At 37.6% G+C, this 17,521-nt stretch overlaps 2 protein-coding genes across 2 annotated transcripts; one reads left to right on the plus strand and one right to left on the minus strand.

The window, feature by feature from the left end:
• Positions 1-14,226: 14,226 nt before the first annotated feature.
• Positions 14,227-15,278, plus strand: LOC129777276 (3-oxoacyl-[acyl-carrier-protein] reductase FabG-like). The gene has a single exon (XM_055783479.1). It carries the CDS (start codon positions 14,315-14,317, stop codon positions 15,080-15,082), a length of 768 nt encoding a protein of 255 aa, XP_055639454.1. The 5' UTR covers positions 14,227-14,314; the 3' UTR covers positions 15,083-15,278.
• On the minus strand, positions 15,195-16,278 carry LOC129777275 (3-oxoacyl-[acyl-carrier-protein] reductase FabG-like). The gene is made up of 2 exons (XM_055783478.1): positions 15,604-16,278; positions 15,195-15,544 (listed from the first exon to the last, which is right to left on the minus strand). The coding sequence occupies exons 1-2, from the start codon at positions 16,154-16,156 to the stop codon at positions 15,327-15,329; spliced, it is 771 nt and encodes a 256-aa protein (XP_055639453.1). The 5' UTR covers positions 16,157-16,278; the 3' UTR covers positions 15,195-15,326.
• Between the last annotated feature and the right edge of the window lie 1,243 nt (positions 16,279-17,521).

Consider the following 17,521-nt stretch of genomic DNA (forward strand, 5'->3'; position numbering starts at 1 on the left):
CATTGTGAATTAAAGTTTTTTTTTGTAAATAAAAGAAGAGTATTAATCAAATGCATAATGTTATCTTTTGGCAAGTGTTTCCTTGCAAAGTACTATGAGTTAGGTACGAGATGAATGAAGCAATCGATTTTCTAGTATTGTGTTGTAGTATTGCTTGATACAATTACGATTCGCTAACCATTATCCCCACTATGCCAGTCTAGAAACACCAGAAGCTAACCACTAGATGCCATCTGTTAGCTCCCAGTTCCGTTGCGACCGTGGTAGCGACCGTCCTGAACTCGTTATTTATGGGCAACTGCGTGCGGTTGTCGGCTGTATGGGCGAACAATGGCTTCCTCTAACTTCCTAAATTCCGTGTCGTGTCCTGCTGATGGAGACACTTTGAAATGACAGAAACAAATGGAGAATTAATCACCACACGTCGGTTCACACGTTATGTAGAACAGAATTAGGAATGCGAATGTTTACATGAGCGCGGTACCTGCATAGCTTAATCGTACGAATCCGAACAAGATAGCATTCGCTTAATGGACAGTTGTTTCATTTGAATAAGGACAGACTGTATTTATGTTTGGAATGTTCGGGTTGTTTATAATGTTAATTTTAAGCCTCGGAAACGCATAGTTGTTTTGTCACGTTTGAATATGGAGAACACTGACAAATGCTTCCGAGATTGGTACGTAAGTACGTAATAATTGAAGCCTTCAAGTAGGACCATATTGGAGGGCTTTGGTTTACTCATTAATAATGCTGGTGAAACATTGAGCTAGAGTAATTCTTCTCTCGAAGACATCAAATTTCTATTATTTATAGTTTCTGAGTTACATGGCATTTTTGCATGGAGACTTCTGAAAAATGATATTTTAACCGTAACATTTTTATGTGTAAATTCTCGCGTTTGATATAAAAATGTTACGAGTAAAGCATTAGTAGTAATTTTTCAAGAAAACATGGAAAATTCGATGTTAGAAAATCTTTTTTCCTGTAACAGCGCCCTTCTTCCGATGTATGGATGACTGATAATTGCGTAGTCTATTGAGAAAAGAGAATTTACAATTTCCAAATATTTTTTACAAAGGGTTTATCAAAGGACTCTGCTGCCTTCTGAATTTCAACACACTTGGCAATTTAATGATTTATACTGTGATGTTCCGCTGATTAATTGAGAGAAAAACACAAACATTGAGAGTCTGAACACGACACTGGGATGTGGGAATGATAACGATAAAACAAGTCAATAATCCCACTTTTGCGAATTGTCAAGCAAATCCATTGGACGGGAGGCATTCTGCAACCTTATTTGCATTTCAACCTGTACTTGTCTCTTTGCTCTGAGTTGGTAAAACATCCCGCAGTTTTTCTACCATGTTTAATTTCCAGAATTTCCATTAGTATTCGTTTGCTTAAGGTGGTATTCTAGTCTATAAATTTGAACAAAAAAATCATTTTTTTTACAAAGCTATTTCAGTTTTTATTTTCATCATTTTTGTGACGCGGTATCTAATCTGGCTCGACCTTGATTCGAAACTACTTGCTCCAACCTGGCGTACTCTATATCTCAAGTCCTACTGGACAGATCTATTTCAAATTTGTCTATAACATTTTTTCGGCTTGTCCCAGATGCATATCATAGCGGCATCTTTACTAACCAAAAATCCATTGGGTTATGTTTGTTCCAGGTAACCCGAAGAGCTATTTTTTAATTCTGATTTATTAAGCACAGCCACCAGTTGGTGAGGAGCATAACTTACAGTGCCAGCGTGAACGTGTTAATTATTTCTATATACTTAAAAGACTAACACACAAATAATAAAATAATAGTTAAAATAGTATTTGTTTTATTTGTTCTCAACTCAAATAACCGTTCGAAATTTGTGCCTCTTTTTTGTATGGCCATTAAGATTATAAAGTCTCAAAAATCACATTCTACATAATACTAAGTAAAATACTACTAAAATCAGATATAGTACACACTTGAAAAATTGAACAAATTCAAATGTGATCAATATCAGTCAAGCAATAGTTCGATACAAAAAGATCAATAAAAGCTGAAACAATCATAAACATTAGCATAAATTATCCAATCTCTATCCCCCGGAAGCGTCATAATCTGATGTGACGATTTCACCAGCTCCGATAAACACTTTACCGAACAGACGGAAGATATTGTATCTTGTTCCACTCTCCGCCACGAAAACTTTGCGAGTTAGATAATGGTTGATTGTTTGACACCAATTTCTTGGAGCATAAAACGATAGGCTTACTTCGCTGTCTGTCACCTCCTTATCAGCACTTGTTATTTACACAGCGAACCCTTTCTCTCTAATCGGCAAAGTACTTTTTAAGCACGTTTCCAATTATTGTTCCGAAGTGATGATAGATGCCAGCTTGAGACGGTTGGGCGTTTAGTTTGCAAAAATGAAATTATTACATTCATTATTTTAATTTTCCATTCGTATAGTGCTGTAATGATAATCCGATGAATAACGTAATGTAATGATTATTTTGAGAAGAAGAAAAAATACAGTTAAAAGGGTTATGATTGAAGTTGAGTGAAGTTATGTATTGAATGAACCCTGAATTATATTCCATTCACATTGTAAAATCGAACGGGGATAATTCCGAGATCTTTGGATTTAAAAACAATTTGAATAACGACAAAATCATAGAATCCAGGAATACATAGAATTTGATTCGCGGTCATACCGAATCCAGAATATCTTGTGAATGATCGTAAGAAATGTCCATATTGACAAGAAGCAGTATTATCGTAGATCCTGAACCAATATTTTTATCTACTTGGAAAAAAAGTGAAATCCAACATGTCACATGGTTATAGGCATGTCGAATTGGTTGTTTGAACTGATTACGAAAAAAAAATCACCTCACATCAAGAACTTGTTTTACACGAAATTGATGTTAATTTTGTAACGAGGTTCCACAAAAAATAAAACAAATACTTTTATTTCAGTTTTTTAAATGTTTCTCACCTGGCCAAAACAATGAAGGTTATGAAGCTGATCTATTGAACTATGACAGTTACTATATTCCACATAGTTTCCACAAGCTCTCATACATCTCTGAAAACTCAAAAAATTAATGATTCTATACTTATGAAATTTAACGTATAAACGACTTACTTTCAATCAGATAATTGAGATAAAAAAACTCACGAAAAAGTCGCTGGATGTGACATTTAATTATATCAGTGTTCGCATTATGGAACATTATGGAAATGTAAACATCCCTGATATATAATTGATATTCACGACCCTGGTGGTCATGGGAACGTCTATCCTAAGGTTAATTGCGATCTGAAGTCTATTTGCCACAAACTGAAAACTCTATGAATTTCTGTAGCGGTTTTTATACACTGCGTTTCACAACTATAGTACCACTCATTTTTTTCTGAGTTTCCAGAGATATGTAAGAAGTCGGTTGAATTGAAGTACATAGTGTAGGATATAATAACTGTCTTCATTTAAAAGACTGGCCCTTTCAACTTTATTGTAGTGTTCAGACGCGAAACAATCAACAAACTAAAATTCCAGTGTTTCATAACTATAGAACCAGATGGAAAAATTATCACTCCTTTACAAAATTAACGTCAATTTCACATGAATTACAATAAGTTTCTAATTCGTAGGTCATTCCTAGTTCTCAATCAGAACAAATAACCCATTCGGGGTGGTTTTCACTAAGTCGCGCCTTGTTGTAGTATGTATCTCGTTCTACGCAGAAGATACTGCTCTTTCAAACTCTTCAAATCACTCATACTGCTTGTAAACTGCTTCTACTATTCATACGATGACTGCTCGTAAGTTCTTGATACGGTTTTGATCTAGTAAACAAACTGATCAATCCAGAATCTGAAGCCCCTATTCAATAAACCATGCCTTGACTTTCCGGATGTTAGGAATTGATGCCAAATTACCCAATTATCACGGTGTTTTTGATGCAAAAACAGAAGTAAATGATGCTGAAGTACTTCATTGCACTTCTGATTGTACGTTGGTGTTGATGAAAAGCTATCTGAACCAGGCCGTTTTGAAAATATTTTCCTCAAACCATCAACATGCCGCCTGCAGTTTGATGGTTTAAGGAAATTACATGCCACGTCCCATAAGTGCTTCCAGTATAAAGAAACTCTACACAATTGGATTTCTTTTTATTAGAAAGTTCTCCTGAAATAGTGAAACTCATCGCATTTTATGGTTTGGGGAGAATTTTCTCGAAAAGTCCTGGTTTAGAATTATTTACTGATGTTTTTACACCTAAAACAATGTGATAATTGGGTTATTTGGCATCAATTCATAATATCCGGAAAGTCATGACATGGTTTGAAGAATAAAGGTTCCCGATTTTGGGCTGGTCAGCTTGTTTACCAGATCAAAACCCTATCAAAAACTTATGAGGAGTGATCGTATGAATATTAGAAGCAGCTTACAAGCAGTAAGTGATTTGAAGAGCTTAAACGGGAAGTATCCTCTGCGTAGAACGAGATACATACTACAACTTGGCGCAACTTGAAACCACCCGAATGGTTTATTTTTTCTAATTGAGAACTAAGAATGATCTACGAATTAGAAACTTATTGTAATTTATGAGGCTATTTGCATTTGTCCCTCCACAAGATAATGTTATCATTCAATAAGTCACTTTCCGAACGACCCTCATATATGATCAGTCAAAAAAATATCCCAAAACAAAAACAGAATAAATCGATTAATGTCAGTTTCATTAAGGGGGTATTCTAGTGTAGAAACACGAATTTCGGACGTTTTTTCGAGCTCCGTAAAAGTAGAACAAAGAATATTTTTACTACCCATTATATAATTATTTGTTCATCTATCTTTTAACAATAAACAAATATTGAAAAACAAAAAAGAAAAAATATTCATAACTTTAATAGTTAAGAGCTGATGAAGTGAGAGGATTCAAAAAAAAGTTGTGCCATGGCGTACACGATTCCAGCCCTTCTGGCTATCTGAAACAAAAAAATCGAACAGATTCTGAGTCAGTAAAAATGTTGCTATCGTATGAACCTCAGACAAGTCAAAAACGTGTCAAAATGACGGCCGTTAGAAATACAAAATGTTGTATAAAACGTTTTTTCTTACGTTTCCAGATTTTATAAAAATAGTAACATTCAAAAAATATTGTTTTTTGGAGGTTCATGCGATAGAGAGATGCCTGCAGATTGTATCCATATAATTTCGACATTAATCAGTTCAGTAGAACTTGATATATCGTGTACGCCAGTTTGAAAAAAACTAGTTCCGAGAAAAACGCGTTTTAATTTCATTGTTATGCCTGTACCAGGTTAGATACCACATCACTAAAATGGCTCTAACTCGGTAAATAAAAGGATTTTCGATAAGTCCTTTCTAGAGTATATTCTTGAATGCCTAAACTAAAGAAATATGAAGGAAAAAAATTCTGTTTTTTTCAAATTTCTAGACTGGAATACTCCCTTAAACAAGAATACAATCACAAGACAATGAAAAGTATGATTTAATTAAATGATATTGAATCATCTTCTGATTAACGAACAAAGGATATCCGGAGCACCCGCGGGGCTGACAAACTAAGATGTGTCTTGAAATGAACAAACGGACCTAAATTAATAGTTGTTGCCAGGCAAGAATCCTATACGCGCATCCTAGTCGCCATCACTCACCGGAAACCTCATTAACGGGTTCGGAATGTCAAAGGAAACGAGCAAAAATGGCAAATATTCAAATGTAAGTGAAATATGGGGGCTTCTGATATGATGTGTTGAGATGCCAAGCATATCAAACACTCTCCGGGATGGGAAAGCAATTTATGGCACAAGCAAACTCATTTGGCAAATTCACCAAGATTCCAGTGGATGGTTGACTAATGTCAAGAAATAACCGACCTCGAACGCTTCTCTCTAGACCTGTCTTACACATCCGGTGTTTCTTTGCAACGTTCCTTAATACCAAGCGGTTTGAGGAGCACGTAGATTTGTTTCGCAGTCTTCCCACACTTAAATAACGGGACAGCTGCCGTGCGCTTCTCGTACAAACCACACTTTATTGTTGCTAGGAATTCGAACAAATACTGAACAGAATTGAAAAAATACTAATCCACAATAGGCTTTAGATCAGCTATACTCAACCTGTGGCCCGCGGGCCGCATGCGGCCCACCGGGCTTTTTTGGTTGGCCCATCTGATCCGTTACCATTAAGTAATATTAGTAGATCAAATATTTATTTAATATATTTATTCCGGGCTAATCTTGTTGACGTTAGTGAATAAATATGAAATTATGTATATGAAATTATTACCTACTAATTGACCCGGCAAACTTCGTCGCGCCCACAATTGCTTTTCTGATTTATATAATTTCGAACACTCACGTTCCCCGAAAATTATTTCTCTGTGTTCGATCTATATTCGCAGCATATAATTTCTTTTTTGACATATGCATTTGATGCAGACTGAGACACTTCAATCCTGATACTGACTGTTCAAATCCGTTGCTCCGTTCTTGAGTTAAATCGCGAGGAACGGACACCAAATCATTTTTATTTATATAGATTAATTGACATACAACTATGTTTATCATTGCTATCAAATCAGAAAGCACGTCACATTTTTATGAAATAGTTTTAACGTTAATAATTATTTTAGCTCTGAACGGATTTTGATGGTTTGCATTCCTATCGAATCGGAAATTCTCTTTTTTTCCGGAACGTAATACATTACGGTTCCCTAACCCATATACGTTGAAAGTTTAACAAAAATTGGAAGAATACACTTTTTCCTATCATGTTCCAGTGGTCGAGGTGCAATATTTAAATATCACTGCTGATCGGATGAGCATAAATCTGTCATTCGAAATGTAAATGCAGTATTCGTTCTATGGACAATGTGGATAGACAAAACATTGCAATCTAAGCTCCACCGTATTCTATTAGTTGAGTGAACAAGCCATTCGCGAATTCAAATTACAGTATTCACAAATTATCACCCATCTAACTAGCGACCAGACAGCAGGGAGGCTTTCGAAATGATTTTTCTTAAGGCCGAGTGTTAAGTTTACTTTTTCAAGTTGAACTTTTTCAAGGCTAGAGGCGAATGAACTGATGAATTTTAAAGCCTCTATAATTTGAAACAACAACATCATCAAAGTCATCTCGCTCCAACTATCAGACAGCAGTCTTTCTCAATGCTGATGTCACACAGCGGTTTTGCTCGATTGAAGGAAGAATGAAAGATAGATATCATATGTATGATGCCGTTTTGTTCGGGGGGGACACAACGTCGATTTGTACGCCGTCTGGTGAGAAGTGCTTCTTTTTTTTTTCGAATCCCATCACATTTGAATCTGTACTGGGGTGTAGGTTGAAAATTTCTAAAACCAGAACGTTACGTTTAGGGAGAAACGCACAAAACCGTTAATACTTTTTTGCCGGTTGAACGGATTCGCCTGATAACCACTTCATTCGAAGAATCAAATGTCTACGAGTTACGAGGGTAGTCCAAAGTACTTAGCCTACAAAAAAAAACAAAAATTTTGGAAAAGTGACGATTTATTTCTCAACATAGTCTCCTTTTAGCTCAATACACTTGAAAAAAGTTACACGGGGCCAAATATTGAGAATACGGAGACTACGGGCAGCAGTTCGTATTGCAATTCGACCAATCTGGCCGTGGCGACGGCGAAATTTCCACGGTCGAAACAAAACTACGAGTCCGATTCGGCTGAAATTTGGACAGTAGCCGTTTACGAGAATGTAAGTAATCTCTCTTGCGATACTGACACCATCGGGCGAAGAGCTAAGTACTTATCGGACCGCCCTCATATATGCTGGTTACTTAATGACCCAAAAGCTTGTTACAATAGAACTATTTAAATCACCAAAATCCATAAATATGAGTCCTTCGTATTCGAGATTTGTTGATGCATGTCGTTGGCTATCGGTGAATGTTCTCTATATATTGTGCTCGCCCTGACCAATCTCAATTTCAATTTTCATACTGTGTTGAAAAATTTTTTCACTGCAGAATGGATCTTCAGAATATGCAAGAAACAAGCATAGTGTAGAGCAAAATTAAAGCAGAAAAGAAATTCGAATCTCCTGTTGCCGTTCTACGTCTTCTGAGATGCTTCATTCTGCGTTAAAGATGTAATTTTGCTAAGAGATACTGAAAAACTACCTGGAAATTCAAGACGATCAGTATTTCAGCTTCAGTTCTCCAGACAGCGAGCAATCAACAGTACATTTCAATTTTTTTTTTCCAAAATATATATTTTTATCAAGGCTCATATGGCGTTAGCCTCACGGGGCCGGGAGTCCAATACTTTGACAATTTTTCTTATTATCTATGTTAGTAATATGTAACCGATTACTCGCGGTTGGCTCGAGGTTAGTATTACAAGTGTTTTCGTAATTGGGATGTTGTTGTCTCCAATGCTCTGTACGTGTGCCCGACACGGGATACTTCCTATTGGGATGTAGCTGACCATTAATCAGCAACGCCCCCCTAGTCTGTAACCCATATCTAGCGTGGTGCATCTTTCTCGACTCGAGGAATCCAGGATAGAATGGTCACTAGCCGGCGCAATCATCAGTTCGTGTAGAGTTGTCATGAGCGGTACAACCTTTGGCTCTTGTTGAATGATCAGTGGACTGCACAACCTTTGGCCCGTGTGTCTGTAAAGAGTGTGTGTATGTATTGCCGCGACTAAGTTAAAGTTTATCGATCGGATAGGAGGGATATGAAACGGGGACACAACGAAGGAAACATCATTAAACGTTGACTTCGGCGTTTCTGAGGAACAGGTATAGATGAAGCAGAAGATCAGGATCACGGCTACCTAAGATATCCCGGACGGGGATATCCGATTGTCTGCCTTGTGCTCTCAGTGCTCTAGAGAGCTGAGAGCGAGCAGCATGGAACAGGATACACGAGCAGACAACATGCTCGATGTCGTGGTAGCCATCGCCACAATCACAAAGATTGTTTGCTGCGAGCCCAATGCGATAGAGATGCGCGTTTAGGTTGTAGTGATTGGACATAAGCCGAGATATCGCGCGAATGAAATCACGACTTACATCCAATCCCTTGAACCATGCACTCGTCGAGACCTTAGGGATAATCGTGTGTAACCAACGACCGAACTCATCTTCACTCCACATGCGCTGCCAACTTACGAGTGTGTGCTGACGAGGAATGAACCATAGCATTTCAATGCTTGGAATCAATTTGACAATCTTCTCAAATTGCTTCGCGAAAAGTTCGCGCTCTTCACTCAGTGAAAGCATTTATTTATCGGCCCTTGTCATTGCTATCAAATATTTGTATCAAATTTTTTATTAATAAATTACTTAAATGTTTCTACTCTCCGGCAATGATTTTGTAGTTCTAAGTTAATAATGAGGTCGTGGCTCGTGGTCGTGGAGATCATTCTTCTTTATTTATTTATTTGCGGCCCGCGACACAATAATAATACGTGTTTGTGGCCCCTATGAAAAAAAGGTTGAGTACCGCTGCTTTAGATGTTGCGGATTATCCTGTGTTTCGTTTCAAGATGCGTATATAACTATCGGATTAGCCAAATGGCATTCTTCGAGGATGTCGTGTGAGAAAACATCTTATCGCTAATTATGCAAGCAATGATTTTCCCATGTGAATGATACATCCCCTTATCCTCTGCGATATGAGAAACCGATTGGATAATTATGTTACATTGTTAAGTTATATGCCTGACTTTGAAAGAAATGGATGATAAACATTCAACGGGGAATAAATAAATATTTGCGACGAATATCACAGCACTCCATAATCAATCAAAACAAGCAACTAACGAAGACGGATTAGATGTCGACAAGAAGGAGTTGTTCGCTGAGATGGATTTATCCATTTACCGTACGCAGAATTTGAAGAATGGATGTTAAGAGTGTGGATGGTATGAACATCCCTTCGTAAGTGTACCTAGAATTAAAGTTTGTTCTATTAGGCATCATATTGAATGTGTCGCCCTGTTAACCAAATCACCTTGACAGTTCAAGTGATTTTAGTCAAAACTTAAATTGTAACACGAGGAAGGAGCAGGTTTCTTGTTTATAACTATCCCAAAAGACAAGTACAAGAATGTCGTTAATTCTGTGAACCATCGTTTATCGTTACATATAAATTGACTTTATTCGTATTTCATTATAAAACGACCGAGAATTTTCAATTACGAGAGCATTCTACTGATTCCATTTTGTCTACAATATCGAGGCACACTCGTGATGAATCGAACATCGAGTATGACTCGTGGTGCATTTGAATATAACAAGGCGCTAAAACTTGTGCTCCCGTGGCCGAATGGTTAGCGTCATAACTAACATGCCGGGTGTTCGGGTTCGATTCCCGTTCTGGTCGGGGGAATTTTTCGTCAAAGAAATTTCCTCCGACTTGCACTGTGGTCACGCGTATTCTAGAGCTTGCCACTCAGAATGCATTCGAGGCGTGTTATTTGGCATAGAAATCTCAACTAAGTACTAATAAAAAAAATGACGCAAGTAATACTACGTTGAGACGGCGAAGTTCCTCTAGGAACGTTAGTGCCATTGAAGAAGAAAAAGAAGGGCGCTAAAACGCTCAGCAGAATAGTGAAATAGCTTGATGCTTGATTTTTTCCATAATTTATTCCATCAATGTGTACACATAGTACATGAATCCTTTGCGGTCGGATTTATTTTCACTTGAAAAAGCAGTGACGTATATTTATGAGATTATATGCAGAATATGTATAACTTGTGAAATTATGATAGACGACAAAATTTATTTGTTTTTTGTAAACTTTAGATAATTTAGATTAAAATGTGTTTTAATGTGTTGTTTTCATATGAAAAATAATATTCGTATAATATCTTTCGGTACAGTCTCCAAAATGCAGTTCATGTGTTCGCATCTATCACCAAAATAATTAGTTCAGCGTCTTCCGACTTTTACCCTTCTGTTTGAACATACAGAACAATTCTCTTTGGCGCATTACATGGAGAGTGCACCCGTGACCGAGTGGTTAGCGTCTCACATTATCATGCCGAGTGTTCAGGTTCGATTCCCGTTCTGGCCGGGGAATTTTTCGTCAAAGAAATTTCCTTCGACTTGGACCGTGGTATTCTAGAGCTTGTCCCTCGTATTCTAGAGCTTGCCGCTCGGAATACATTCAAGGCGTGTTATTTGGCTTAAGAAATCTCAACTAAGTATTAATGAATGACGCTAGTTAATGCGCATACGTTGAGACGGCAAAAATCCCACAGGAAACGTTAACGCCATTCAAGAAGAAGAAGCAATACATGGAGCTTTCCATAAACATATTGCGGACCGCCCACGAGTTTTCTCGTGTTTCGCGAGTTAGCAATGGAGCTACCCAGTCAGCGACAGCGACGAATTGCTGACAACAACATTGGTGGCTGTTGGCAGCGGAGCTAGCAGAATGGGGTCATCGAAGTATGCTGACGACAACATTGGAACGGATGGCAACGATCGATGGGCTATGTTATTTTTCGGTGTGGTTAAACAGAGGCAGGAATCTGCAACTCTGCATTATGACCTGTTTGCCCCAAAACGTGCGGTCCTTAATGTGTTAAGTCTTTCCTCAAGCATGGGTGACAACTTTTGTTTATACTGGGTACCGTTATTTTGGATTTGTGAACAGATTCACTAGATATTAAAATTCTTTTAGAAAAAGTGTGAACTGATATATTGTTGCACGAAGTACAAGATTAGTATACTTCCTTGCTGTAGTGACTGAGAGCGGATAAACGACCGCAAAGGGTTAAAGATGAAAATTACGTAGAATATACAGATAGGTGATGTTGTAGAAACACCCATTGACTCTAACAATATTTTCGCCAGAGTCATTAAGGCAGTTATACATTTACAACAATCGAGTTACTCTACATTGAGTGGGTGTTAGAGCAGTCCTTCTCTTCAAACATTGGGGCAACTTCAAAGACCAATTGATTCAATTCATCGTTTCGTTTCGATTCATTGTACTATTTTTCCATTTCTGGCTACTCGCTGGAGCCAGAAATGAAAATATAATTACGACTGATGCAAGCTGTCACCGTTTGGCGGATGGGTTGAAATAGTTTGCTCTCTTCCTGTGTACAACTCAACGAAAACTGAGGCTGTACTCTGTTGTGTCTGAATATTGTAGGCAGTTCGCGAGATGGAACACGCTCAAATTCCATTATTCTAATATTTAATTTCATAATTGCTCATCGTATGCTTAGCATTCAACTCATTGAAAGGGGAACTTAAAAAAATCCCTGATATTCCCTGATTTTCCAGTAATTTTTCGAAAAAAATCCAGGTGTAGACTAGCAACCAAATTTTCAACTAATTCTGTAGTTTATTACAAATGGAAAATGTAGACCTAAAACATTCAATTAGATGGAGCAAGAAAATTCATATTTACCAATAATTTACCAATAATGGTAATTGTTTGTGATATTTTGCTTAAGCCAAACGATGACTGAAAAGTGAAGTAAAAGATCCGAAATATAATTTATTTATACAGCTTCTCGCTGTCGTTTTATCAACTTCGATTCATTTGGCGCAAGAGTTCCGTTGCCTGCATGGGATGTTACGAATGTTCCCTGATATATCCCGATCTCCATGGTTTTTCCAAGTAGTCGACACCCAGCGTATAATGTTTCAACTTTTCTGAAATCATTATACATATTAGACTAGCAGGAAAAGAAAGTCGTTATTATTTCTATAGATAAGGTTGCGAGGCTGAGGTTGTTACGCTAACCATACAACCACTGGTGCCGTCAAATAATGAATGTAGGTAATTACGATATTTTTTCAAAAAGATGCCACAGTGGAATCTCAGTTTAACTCTTCGTAAGGCTGTGGAAACTAGACAAAACTGATAAAGCACCAACGTTGAACAGGACATGTCAACAAAAAAAAAGCCTGGCAGAGCTCATGGTATCCTTTCGTTCAACGCTCATCGGCACATCTCCCGTGAATGCTGGTATCAAAACTCTCGTCCGTACTCTGTATCGGAAGCAACAATATCTCCATCACATGCTTGTCCTTGAGAACCCTGGCTTCCGAATTTGCCAAAAATTTCCCAAGCGTGAAACACCCTTTTTAATATGAAAATCATAAGTGCTAACTGAGATTTCTAACCGGAATCCGAATCATTCATTTCGCAACTCTAAGATTGCATTAGCAGCGAGAGCTGTGGAGTTCAATAAGCCATCGATGAAGAACTTTTTTTTTTGTAATTTTAATACATGAATTTGTCTGCTTTTTTATCATTCCAAATTTGAGCAATCCACAAACATACAATTTGCAACTATTCCCCCCCCCCCTCTCCCCTCTTAAAGTGTCCACACTATATGTAGACAGCCTCTTAATATTTTGAAATTACTTTAACAAGTTTTCATTCGTTCCCCTAAAATTTTAAAAACCTAAAAACATCAATTTTTGTATTCTACCAAAATTCGAGTTCAACAGATACTGTAGAATGATTAATGAATGGTTGAAGAGAGGTTCTGTAACGATATGAAGTCGAAGAAACACGGGAGGTCTTGAACACATGTGGAAACCCTTATAGTGTAGGTTTTACCCTGATTTCCCCTACAAGGAAAACATGAAATCTGCATTTTTCATCAAATTCACTATTTATTTTATTGAAAAAAACTGCATGATCTTACGCAGTAGATCCTAAATAGTACGCATACAGTGAAAAACTTATGAAACTTGTTGCATTTTCAACGAATTTAACCCTTTCCCGTACAACATCGAGTCTCACCCGTGGTGTACTTGCATAACACAGAGCGCTAGAACGCTCAGCAGAGTAGTGAAATCGCTTGATTTGTGACGTATTGAATAATACGGGAAGGGGTTAAACAGAATATTTTGCCGATGCTCTAAAATCGCGGTTTTGTTACATAAAAATGTCTCTCAAATTATATCGTACAAGTGAAATATTGAAATAATATTCCAATTGGAGCGAAAAAAATATTTTTCGTCGGTGGCAATATAATTGCTACGACCTTATAAAGGGTTAACTACATTCGACGCTAACTACAAAATAGTGCGCCTGCATTTATGCAACTATGAAACAGATTTGAGCTACATTGGAAATGTGAAGCATTTCATATTCCTTATCTCTGTCTCGAACGAAAAAACTTACACATGCAAAATCCGGCTTTAGCAACAGCAAAACATCCATATTTGCCAGATTTGTTCATCAAGCGATTCAGTCTTGAAATACCCTATCATCTCACGGGTTATATAATAGCTTCTCTCTACGGACACTATGAACTTTGCCGGTAAGGTTGTTCTGATAACTGGAGCTAGCAGTGGAATCGGTGCTGCTACAGCAAAAAAGCTGTCCGAATTAGGTGCAACGCTAGCCCTTACCGGTCGTAAATTAGAAAATCTTAATCATGTAGCGGCCGAATGTACCGTAGGGCCAGTCACTCCTTTGGTGATTCCTGGTGATATCACAAAAGAAGCGGACACGGAGCGAATCCTTAAAGCGACGATTGAGAAGTTTGGTAAACTTGATGTGTTAGTTAACAATGCCGGTATTATCGAAACTGGAACGATTGAGACAACAAGCTTGGAGCAGTTCGATCGAGTAATGAACACAAATATCCGATCGATCTACCACGTAACAATGTTGGCAGTACCGCATCTGATCAAAACACAAGGAAATGTTGTTAATGTATCCAGTGTTAACGGAATACGCTCATTCCCTGGCGTATTAGCGTACAATATCTCCAAGATGGCGGTAGACCAATTCACGCGTTGTGTAGCGCTCGAGTTAGCGGCCAAGACCGTCCGAGTTAATTGTGTAAATCCTGGCGTAACTGTCACAAATCTGCATAAACGCGGTGGAATGGATGAAGAAACATATAAGAAATTCCTGGAGCATTCAAAGAATACACATGCAATGGGAAGACCTGGAGAAGCTACCGAAGTAGCTGATGCAATTGTGTTTTTGGCAAGCGAAACGGCTTCCTTCATCACAGGGGCCAGTCTACCGATTGATGGTGGTCGTCATGCAATGTGCCCACGCTGAACTGATTCCCTCTTTTCGATACAAGGACCACTCCGACAACAGATCCTGAAAAATTGCATTTAATTCGTAGCTCTTTCTGTTCCTAATCAATAACAATAAAATAAACGCAACATTTTACAACATGCAAAATAACATAATTTTATTTTCTTATGTCCTTATGCAAGCTTTTTTTAAATAAAGAACAGTTTACAACACAGATTCCTATCGTTTATTAAGGCACGTAAACGAACATTCCAATACACATTTATCTTGGACACATTGCATGGCGTCCGCCGTCAACATTTAATGTCACACCGGTAATGAAACTGGCCGCATCTGATGCTAAAAATGCTATCGTAGAAGCAACTTCTTCCGGCTGACCTGGACGACCCAAAGCATGTGTTTGTTTACACTTTTCCAGAAATGCTGCATAAGATTCTTCATCCATTCCACCTCGCTTGTGAATATCCGTAACAATAACTCCTTGAAATAAAAATGAATTGAGATCGTGGATCTTGAACCAGAAACAAAGAATAAGTTACCAGGATTGACAGCGTTCACGCGCACCAGCTTCGATGCCAATTCCAACGCAGTGCATCGCGTGAATTGATCAATAGCGGCCTTAGACAACGAATATGCCAAAATCCCCGGGAATGACCTATTTCCGGCGACACTACTCAAATTTACAATATTGCCCTTGCTCTTGATGAGATGCGGCACCGCTAACATCGTCAGGTGATATACCGCCTTGACATTAGTGTTCATCACCTCATCATATTGTGCCAGGCTTGTATTTTCAATCGAACCATTAGCTATAATTCCTGCGTTATTTATCAAAACATCCAATTTCCCAAACTTCTCGATTGTCTCCTCAATTACGCGCTTATTGTCTTCCTCTTTACAGACATCAGCTATCAAAAGCAGCGGCTTCTTCGTCGAAAGATCTTCACAAGCAGTTCCAACTTTTTCCAAATTCTCTATATTACGTCCAGTCAATACCAAATCTGCGCCCAGTTTCGCTAAATACTTAGCTGTCCCTTCCCCAACACCGGATGAAGCACCGGTGATTACGATAACTTTATTACTAAATTCCATACTTTTGATTCCAACTAAAGAAAAACGCGAAACCCGTATACTGAACAATCAGAAGCACTTCAACTAATCAATTTACGATATCAAAGGTTTAGTATTGACCAAGATGTGTGGAATAAAGGTGTGACCGTGTCGTCAATAAGTGCGCGAGAGGAAACGGTATAAATATACAGAGGACTGTGGAAAGGGATTTGACTGCAAATAGAGATGTCTAAATTTTTCGTTTATTCAATTGTCGATTAATCGGGGGATCATTTTTAAATATTCGATTCATTCGAATAATTGTTTTTCAGTATTCGATTAACCGAGCGAATATTTATTTCTTGTAATCAAAAAGAACAGACATATTTGTAATAAAAAAGTATGATGTCATAATTTTAAAAGTTACATTAAATATAATTTTGAATTAAACATGGTGCAGAATAATTGTTTTTGAATGAAATGGTATTTTAGTATATTGATAAATTTACCATTTCATGATTTTTTGAGGATGATTGAAAAAAAAGTACACAATGAGAATGATGCACAATATTATTATTGTACCAATATAAATTTTTTTCTGTTCAAAATTACCTGTTCTTTGAATGTTGAATGAAATAGCTGATTTGTTTGAATATTTCTGCTTGGTCCTAATAGCTACTAGTTCAAAAGAGGTACATTTATAGAATCCTTGACCACTAGTATGGTATATTTTCCTCGGCACTCTGAAGTTGAATACTAATATTTCAGAACGGGAGCACCTTCTCTAAGTCCGTATTTTACTCCTGCAGACCCTGAATTCTTCTTTCCAGTTTCCTCCACCACCAGGGAATCATTTTTATGGTTCAACCGTAAATGATTTAGCATATCCGAAGAATTTCGACGAAACACCATGACGGTTAACACTCCTATACTCGCGCATAGGTCTGAGATCAATAATTCGTTCATTTCTCAGAAAACATCAACACTACGACATTGCGATTCTCTCTAGCTTCGTCATTCGTTGTTCATCATCGTTTGGCGTATCATATAAGTTGGTACGAAGGGGACGTATATCACTTTTTCACCACCTTCGGTCTGAGACACCGATGCGCGCACAGGAGTAACTTTTTTGGACAAGTGACTTATTTTCCTATTCTACAATATTGTTCAATGAAATGTATAAATTAATGTCAGTGGCGTGGAATATTTATTAAATATAATGCGTTATATCATTTTCGGAGTATTCTTATTTGATTTTAGTCCTTTTGTCACCGGATTGAATGGATTCATATATTATTCGTCGATATACTCGTCGTTAGATTCATACGTGCAAAAGTAAAGTACAAATGTTTGACATTCGTATAGTTATTCACTGAATATAATGGTCACGCATATACACACTTGTGC

Source organism: Toxorhynchites rutilus, chromosome 3, assembly GCF_029784135.1.
Source record: "Toxorhynchites rutilus septentrionalis strain SRP chromosome 3, ASM2978413v1, whole genome shotgun sequence".
In the NCBI taxonomy this organism is placed as follows: domain Eukaryota; kingdom Metazoa; phylum Arthropoda; class Insecta; order Diptera; family Culicidae; genus Toxorhynchites; species Toxorhynchites rutilus.